The sequence below is a fragment of the Lipomyces chichibuensis genome (assembly GCF_038497645.1).
Source record: "Lipomyces chichibuensis strain CBS 12929 unplaced genomic scaffold V1513scaffold_66, whole genome shotgun sequence".
NCBI classification, from domain to species: domain Eukaryota; kingdom Fungi; phylum Ascomycota; class Lipomycetes; order Lipomycetales; family Lipomycetaceae; genus Lipomyces; species Lipomyces chichibuensis.
The window spans coordinates 32,358-41,099 of record NW_027117518.1 but is presented as its reverse complement, the minus strand read 5'-3'; the positions used below and the strand labels follow the sequence as shown (position 1 = coordinate 41,099).

The 8,742-nt window shown below is 45.9% G+C and overlaps 4 protein-coding genes across 4 annotated transcripts; 3 read left to right on the top strand and 1 right to left on the bottom strand.

Annotated features, from left to right (window-relative positions):
• Positions 1 to 3,448: 3,448 nt before the first annotated feature.
• Positions 3,449 to 4,483, top strand: V1513DRAFT_460998 (uncharacterized protein; the record flags this gene model as incomplete). The annotated part of the gene is made up of 4 exons (XM_066899875.1): positions 3,449 to 3,514; positions 3,540 to 3,566; positions 3,627 to 4,208; positions 4,265 to 4,483. The coding sequence occupies 4 exons, from the start codon at positions 3,449 to 3,451 to the stop codon at positions 4,481 to 4,483; spliced, it is 894 nt and encodes a 297-aa protein (XP_066750703.1).
• Positions 4,484 to 6,104: 1,621 nt separating this feature from the next.
• Positions 6,105 to 6,661, top strand: V1513DRAFT_286700 (uncharacterized protein). Its single transcript, XM_066894599.1, has one exon. The coding sequence runs from the start codon at positions 6,208 to 6,210 to the stop codon at positions 6,619 to 6,621; it is 414 nt and encodes a 137-aa protein (XP_066750702.1). The 5' UTR covers positions 6,105 to 6,207; the 3' UTR covers positions 6,622 to 6,661.
• V1513DRAFT_286754 (zinc-binding loop region of homing endonuclease-domain-containing protein) lies at positions 6,553 to 7,369 on the top strand. Its single transcript, XM_066894600.1, has one exon. It carries the CDS (start codon positions 6,732 to 6,734, stop codon positions 7,338 to 7,340), a length of 609 nt encoding a protein of 202 aa, XP_066750701.1. The 5' UTR covers positions 6,553 to 6,731; the 3' UTR covers positions 7,341 to 7,369.
• A 241-nt stretch (positions 7,370 to 7,610) lies between these two features.
• On the bottom strand, positions 7,611 to 7,790 carry V1513DRAFT_370486 (uncharacterized protein; the record flags this gene model as incomplete). The annotated part of the gene is made up of 1 exon (XM_066894752.1): positions 7,611 to 7,790. A coding segment is annotated over one exon (180 nt), but the record flags the coding sequence as incomplete, so codon positions are not given.
• Between the last annotated feature and the right edge of the window lie 952 nt (positions 7,791 to 8,742).

The following is an 8,742-nucleotide window of genomic DNA, read 5'->3' as shown; positions in this document are numbered from 1 at the left end:
GTTGGAGGTCTTCCGATCGAGAGCTCCTTCAAATATTCAACGCGTCTTAACGATCGAGAAGTTAAAGAGCAAGGAGTCAAATTACAAGGCATATTACAAAGATTGGAAGTGGTTGATTGGTCAGTCTGGTTTTGGAATTCACCCAGAAACTCGTTGCGTTACAGCATCTTTAGAGGCCTGGGACGAGGTGCTTATGGTCTGTTTTCTATGAAAATAAAGGTATCTCGAGACATCCTTAAGGCGCCCTTAATACATTCAGGATAGCCACAGTTAAGCAGCTGGTCCGGGTACTGTTGCCCCGCGTCTTTGGCTAAATCCCTCCTCCTCTGTGGCCCTTTGTTCCCCGCCTCCGTTCCCCCTCCCTTTGTAAGGACTCTAGTATAAGGACTCTAGTATAATCGTAAGGAACATGTCGTCGATTAAATCGTGTTCGATATTAATTCCTGTTGGAAGCGCATTTGTGAGAATTATATAAGTGAATGGACGTGGAAGATGTAGGAATGGGAGCTGTGAATCGTCTCGATGACGACAGTCTCAAGGACAATTCATGTCTATATATACATGAACAAACACCACAAGTGAGGAAAAGACATCTTCTCGCGCTCTCCCGATCGCACAGCACTCTTGCCAGATATCCGAGATATCTCGACTACCTAAACCAATCAAGATACAAAACAAGAACTAACGGTTCTCATCTATCCGAGTCACGGCATAGCAGTTGACAAATCGGAAAGAGATGATGAGAACTGAGGTGAACTGCCTGAGATCCGACGAGGAAAAAGACTCGTTTTTAGCGACCGTGCTATAACAATTGTAAGACAGAGACGGACAAGATAGCGACCTGAACAATCTTCTGGAAGTGGCGGCTGATTACTTTTTGACACGTATTGTGGTGGCGTGCTAATGTGAGGAGTTGGTCAGAAGGGTGCTTCGGTATAATTCACTAGCGTAAATGGAGTTGAAATGGAGGTCGAACGGCCATTAGCTTGTTGTATAAAAAAAGGCTGACCTCCATTTGAATTCCATTTACGCTAGTGAAATGGGAGCTCCATTTAACCCTACCTGATTCTTTTTGGCTTTAATGGGAGTCCCATTAGAAGGGGTGATTCTTTTTGGGTATAATGGGAGGACCATTAGAAGGGGCGATTATAGCTCTTCTCTGAATAGGTCGCAGCCCGCAAAGAAAGCAAAATGGAACAATATATGCAAGGTTAACAACCTCCCGGCAAATTCATCGAGTCTGATGTTGACACTTGGTGGAATTCGACGTTCCGGATGCTGGATGCTAGATGCTTTAGAGAACAGATGAATAAATTCCTTGAACTCATAATTCTGTCCCCTTACGACAAGAGATTGGGTCCGACTTGCGCAGATTCATACCATACTTTCCAAGTTCAACTACTTCACTCTCGTCGTATCTGAAAAGAGATCGCAGATTAGAACTGCATGATCTGCTCAAAGACGCTTCGGACCGTAAAGGAACTCTCAAAAGTCTGGATGAGGATCTTGCTTGGCCGTCAAGGAGTGTATGAAAAGGTTTCGTTTTACTTGCATGGATATGTCAGACACTTCTTACACAGAGCTTGTTCTAGATCCTCGGGTAAAAGTCGCGATGAATATTTTCACGAAGAGCGACGAGAATCCCCTGCCCAACGGCCTCATCTTCGAGCTCGGCTAAAAGCAAATCAATCCGGTCCATGCCATACAACCTAGTCTACTGCCGGCACCGCGAACTCCAGATCACAGGACCGAGTTTAATGACGTAGAATCCCGGAAGTTGCAGAATCTAAAGCCTCTGAATCAACCTCTACGTTCCCATATTGATGACTATTGTGGCCGCCCCAGAGTCGTTCCTGAGAGATTTAAGCAAAACCGCGCCAAACAGAAGCGAAGAATGACCAGGAAAATGCACTCTCACCCAGTCCAATCGTCATTCGCTGCTCGAAGCTGATTCTATCATACCGTCATAGAGGTCACAGTCAACCCAATTGCGATCGAGAGTGTATTCCTGTTTTGTGAACCTATTCTAAATAACTCCCACCGTACACTCAATGTCGCAAGGCTTATGAAACCTAGGTACGACTTCCGACTTCTCAATGTTCGCACTCTTCCATAGATTTCATCTTTATTATTAGCACAGCGAACCTCATCGAAGACTTTTACCAGAGCAAGCTGGTGGTCCTTTCGTTGCCAGGTACAAGAAAACAAGCAATCGACCTCGCCAAAGTACACTTTTCGTACCCATTATTTGACAGCTTGCATATCGTCTGCACCTTGACTCTGGCCGAGCTTTCAGGAGCGCGGAGGTAACTATATCCTCGCGATTTGCCCGATATTCTCTGAAATGGACTATAGTCTTCTGCATTTCATGGATCATAGCTGCTGATGGCGGCTGAACGGCGAAATATGCTGCTGGCGCTTCCCATTGACCATTGTTCGACCGTAAACTCTGATGGCCGTTTAACTTTATCTAATTAGGCTAGTCATTGCTCTGACTTGCATAAGAACCTCTTCCCACGAAAGGCAGGCGTTCGGATTTTGCCACCGTTTACAAGCAGACAGGCGGCCGGGATGACATGCCCGTCGGCCAACACGTTAGTTGACGCGCCGTAAACGCGCCGTAAACGCGCCGTAAACGCGGCTACCCTGACCCTAACCGGTGCAGCAACAGACCTGATTTCTATCTGCTCTGTTCCAAAACCTCCCGTGCCGATCCCTATTTTGAATTCTCGTTAATGTCAATCAAGATATAAGGAAATCACTGGGTTTAGCAGTTATAAACCTTGAGGACTTCATCCTTCTCCGTGCAGCAAGTATCCAGATATGGCATAAATGTACTTAGTCAATGGCGACTCAGCGCTGCGATGGTGCGGCTCAGGTTGCCAGCGTTGCAAGCCCAGTAAGCTAGCTACCTGTAGGGCAATGAACGGTTGCTTATTATTTTGCGATACCAATGCAAACGAACTCCCCATATTCAGATCTTGTACATTTTGCCTGCGGTCCCAAGCCTTGCATTTGCATACATTAGAGCCTGAGCGCACGGAATCGGTTGGCATGTGGCTCACTAGACAACGCTTATGAAGATTAGCCGCTGTTAGTGCGGCGCGCACACGGCTTCACAGACCGGTTCCTGCAGGCTAGTTCAGTATAGGCCGAGAGAAATTAAATCTGAATACACGAGCTAACTCTAGTTTTGATTCTGGCGTAACATTAATCGAACTGTCAAGGACTCTAAACCTGTATACCAACTTGAATCATTTCTGTTATTCTGATTTCATTTTCCTTGTCTTCACCAACCGAATATGGACTCGATCATCAACCAGATGAGTAACGGATCTGCAGTTCCCCGCCATCAGCTAATGGCGGTACAACATATAACCTCCCACTGCCACAAGAGCCGCCTGAGAATTTTTAAGTCGAGAAGCCAACTTCGCATCGCCATAGCCAGATGGACCATTTACAACTCTTGGATATTGTGAGGCGCCCGCTCTCGCCAGACAAAAGGTTAGAGGGGGTTCATGCCGGCTAGTCGGGAAGAGATCCTAGACACGGAAGATGCAAAGTACGTAATTGACAGGGTTGGGTTGAAAATAAGTGCATAGATATCCTCAAATATGGTACGACAGCCTGAGAAATTGGCCATCATCGTGGCTTCACCAACGCCGCTTCTTTCGGGAATGGCAGGTGCGTTGTTGACGAGAATCTCAAGTCAAGTCAGAAATTCAGGTATCAGCCCAGACGTCACAGGCAATCTCACCCAAGACGCAGACCGAAGAACAACCAAGAATACCGGTTCTGGGCTCACCACGAGAGCTGGGGACGGTGGATTGCGATACTGCGAGGGAAAGCGTGCCACATTGATGATTGCAGTGGAAGTCGGGCTCTCTCAGTCATATGTTAGTTTGCGGCAAGCCATCTCCTGGTCTGTAGTTGCCTTGGGTTGCCGTCTGGGCCTGGCGATGTCCATTCAAGAAGAAAGTCGCGGCGCGCCACCTACGCGCTATTATGCCTCACTCGAGGAGACGAATGCTGTGCTAGAGGAAGCTGAGGATGACTTGTATCAGCAGCTAATACAACATCAATATGGGCCGTTGGAATGGGACGGTGAGACATGGTTTGGAAAAATCCGCCGAGTAGTACTGGAAACGTACCGCCCCCAGGATGAGGATTGTCCACTGGACACATTACTGGAGCCGTCGCAGTCTTTTGTAAGTGACAAAATATAATTTCCTCTATAATACCCCGCACACTAATATACTTATAGATAATCGTACAAGATGGTGAATATGTTGGACATAGTATCTCGCCAAACCTTCGTGAGGTTGTAATAGGGGATTGTATTCCCAGCTATCTCCTTACCGAGCAACATTGTCAAGCCACACCTCTGAACTTCTTCCAACGTGAGTGGTTTGAAAACAAACTTCAGGGATTAATGGTGGAAACTGCGCTCTTAAGGTTACAAGAGAAAATTGAAGTCAGATAACCGATTGTGTGACATCTGTCTGTTTTTCCTTCATATTGCGATTCTATTCTATTCTTTCTGCGCAGTCCGTGTTTCCCTTAGCCGTGTTATTATGATATCATCTGGATGCTGGAGAGCTGCTTGCTGTTATTTCGATGTATTGTCCTTATCACCAAATTTGGCATACTGAACAAATAAGCAATAAAATCTTAAGAAGTTGAACGATTCATTCTCCCGACCGGTCTAATGGAATTATTCTAAAACTCAGGACAGCCGTGATGGCCAAGAGGAAAAATGTGTTCAGGATCCAAAAAATAGGGTCCGTTCGGGCTTGTGTCCTTGCCTTCTGGGTATTGACGTTAACTGGGTATTCAATTGAGTAAGGGTGACTGTGCGGCTCGAGATAGTGTGCTTTGCCGAGGCAGTAAAAAATTTGTATATCAGCTTCCGGCTGGTACCTCAAATGCTGTTTACGCACTCTGATTCCATCCAGAAGTTGGCCAGCCGTTGCATCGAACTTCATGATTTGTCCTTGTAAATCCGCAGTGGTTTTGAAGCACAAGAACACTTCAACCAATGAACATCCATCTTTTGTTCAAACTTCGCTTATGAGAGTGATTAACAATCGATGGAAAGAAGCTGTTCAAGTTTCTGCCCGACTGAACAAGACTGCTTGGCAGATATATACGCCAGCGATGTTGAATAGTGCCCAGAAGGATGAGCCCCTCAGCATTATTGCCGACTCGGGAGAAGAAAGACTATTTATGGGAGGCCCAAGGCTGTTATTGCCGTAGCTGGCATAATATTGCCAATGCTGCTGTTAACTGACTCTGAGTTGTGACACTAGTCTTCGGTACCTCTGCTTCTAACATATCTCTATATATGTCGTTCATTTAGAAGGTCGTTGACTAGTAGGCTTCTGCAAGTGCGTCAGTCCGAATTGGGATGGCCTTGTCCGGTCTTTGTACAACAACTGAGTCATTCTTGGATTCATCTCATTTTAAGCCGTTAAAACGGCCGTCTTAATAATAATACCATTGTCAGCCGCCATACAAATAACGTTCGGGGTTAGGGCTATTTTGTCGTCGGCAGGGCGGGCCCAAACGCGCAATTGGTTACTCCACCGCCTTGTGGCGTCGAGGAATGTATGCAGCCATTACCAATTTCCGCAACGCAGATGCTACTCTTCCAAATCTCCGCATGGAGGTGAATGATAATTGGTAAGATATTCTTTAGACATCTTGAATAATAGACAGTACTGAATATTGAAGTGCAGACCGTTAATCTACTCTAGATCGTTGTATAAGATGAGGAATTCGCGACGATTATGTGTGGGACTCTGTCTAATATTGCTGGTTTTTTCACTGCCGGCATTTGTAGGTATTGGTGGAGCATTTGTCGCGAAATCAGAAACCTTCGACAGTTATAAGCCGACGAACATGACTGCGAGTAAAGGAGTTCAGAAGATGGTATTCAAAACCGGGTCGATTGCGTGTGCCTCAGAGTCAGGCAGCGACCACGGCGACCCGGTACCCTAGCCCTACAACGCTCAGTTCTCGTTCTCGCTGAGGCACTTCCCCATCTCGCCCATGGTCACCTACGCTTACTATTCCAGTCCCAGACAGTGTAACTGCTGTTAACCTGGTGAGTTGTCCCAATTTTGCATCAAACTAATCTGTACGCTCCCGCATACTCCACAATATTTTATAGCAGTCGAACTGTATCTTAGACTGAGCATCAACGAAATGGATACTAGTGAAGAACAACTATCATCGCAGTCAACTACAGCATCTGATCGAGATCGCAGAGAGCAGTTCATCGATGGTCTAGCTACAGTTAACAGTGATGCAAATGAACTGGACCGAATTACGCCCGTGATGGCGCTCAAACTCATTAATTCGTATCGCCACATTACTACGAATATTGGATGTTGGGAGTCAGGTCTGAAACCATGCCATAAAGCTGGCTACACTAGAGTCAATCTACGAAACACATTCGTAGGTAACAGCAACCTCAATGTCCGACCTCTCTTGTACCAGATTGCACTTATTGCAACCGATCGATATGGTCATCTCACCGCTACTCTGGCGGTCGTAGCAGGCCGTATAATGTCTCCCATCTGTGCCATAACACCAAATGCTTCAATCCGGAGCATGTAATTGTCGAATCGTCAACAAACAATTTGAAGCGCAGGACTTGCCGGGGACACAAGATAGTGGTTCACAAGGGATTAACCTATCACCCCTGTTCCCACGGTCGAGTTGAAGCCATGCGTAAATGCATTTTGCCTACGTTACATCTACAAGACACAATGGAGGCCAGTGAGGAACAACTATCATCGCAGTCAACTACAGCATCTGATCGAGATCGCAGAGAGCAGTTCATCGATGGCCTAGCTGCAGTTAACTGTGATGCAAATGCACTGGACCGAATTACGCCCGTGATGGCGCTCAAACTCATTAATTCGTATCGCCACATTACTACGAATATTGGATGTTGGCAGGCAAGGCTGAGAGGTGATAAAGATGGCCACATTCGAATAACCGTGAAACGCATATTCGGAGAACACCATCCTTTTTTACACCAGATTGCACTGATTGCAACCGATCGACGTGGTCAACTCACCGCTACTCTAGGTAGCAGGCGGTATGATGTCTCCCATCTGTGCCATAATGCCAGATGCTTCAATCCGGAGCATTTAATTGTCGAATCGTCAAGACATAATCAAGAACGCAGAACTTGCAACGGACACAAAATAATAGTTCACGAAGGATTAATCTATCATCCATGTTCCCACGGTCGAGTTGAAGCTATGCATAAATGCATTTTACCTGTGGTACATCTACAAGATGGCTATCATGTAAATCATTCGGAGTAATGTATTTGATTCATTCGTTTAGAGGGAATTACGGAGTGGGTGGTGTTTGCTGACACTATCACAGTGGACTTAACATGTCCCATAATCTACATGGATGGAACGAATTGCTAATATGATCATCGTTATCTAGGATATAGATTCGAATTGAAGACATGGAATTATTTGGGATAGGAGCCACATTAAGGAATACGGATATGATTCTAGGGAACAGTTTGCAGTAGCTGTATTCATCTTTGCTGAGATCTTGCTGTGTAGCACCAGGGTGCTGACTCCCCATATCAATGTTGCAGTATATAAGGAACGAGGAAATGTGCAAACAAATTTGTCTGCTTGTGTCGGACTGCACAAATCTGGAATTGACTTGATAAGCACGTCCAGAGCTCCAATCGTAGAAAATGTTTGAATCAATGTTGCCAGCATCTGACATCTGAACATTGCTCTTGGTGGGAACCCTGGAGTAATGACCAAGCTTCTGATCGCCTATGAAACTTTCTGCCTCAGCATCAACATTCCATCCATAGACACGGCAAATCATATTCGCGATGGCATGCCCCGGCACCATATATCCGGCGAGAATAATACCAATATCATTAAACCCTAGTTCCTGAATTGCACACAAGTCTGACTTATAACTATAGCCATGGATCATTGCAGGCAAGGCAACAAACTGTCGTTCGGTCCCCGTGGATATGTGTGAACCTGGCTGCTGTTGCGTGGCGCACTGAAAGGTTAGGGAAAAAGCTGCAAGCCTTGTTGGACCCACGCGAGGCTCGCGCAGCCAATTGGAGTATGGGAGAAGTGCGATGTGCGAGGCCTCGCACGCACAGACATATTACCCTAACCTGAACACAACTCTAGGCTTCTGGAATGTATGCCGCCATGCTGCATGTCCGATGTTGACGCATGGTGGCGAATGAGAATCGAGAACATATTCTTTAGGCATCTTGAACAATAGGCAGCACTGACTGTTGAAGTGTGCAGACGGTTAATACGCTATAATGGCGAGTACGCGACGACTGAATATGGGACTCGGTCTAATATTGCTGGTTGTTTTACTGCTAGGATATGTGGGTACTGGACGAGCACTCTTCGCGGCATCAGCAACCGTCGACAATTATAAAAATAACGCGACCGAAGACAGCCTAGTATCCGATAGTCAAAACCGGGTTATCATGGTTGGTCCGTACTTGTCATATTATTTGAAGTACAACCACTTCTTCACACCGAAATCGTAAGTCGTACTTTGCTCTGGCGATATGTAGCGAATAACTGAACCGGTCCAAGCATTGTAAGGGAAACAAAGAAAGTCATATTTGAATATAGAGGTGTTATTGTTGGCGAGAACCACGAAGAAGACAAACTGTAAGTTGACAATAAACACTTTGAGGGCTACCTAATATTC

Coding starts and splice junctions, on each gene's coding strand:
- V1513DRAFT_286754 (XM_066894600.1), top strand. CDS start 6,732: ATGCGTAAATGCATTTTGCCTACGTTACATCTACAAGACACAATGGAG.
- V1513DRAFT_286700 (XM_066894599.1), top strand. CDS start 6,208: ATGGATACTAGTGAAGAACAACTATCATCGCAGTCAACTACAGCATCT.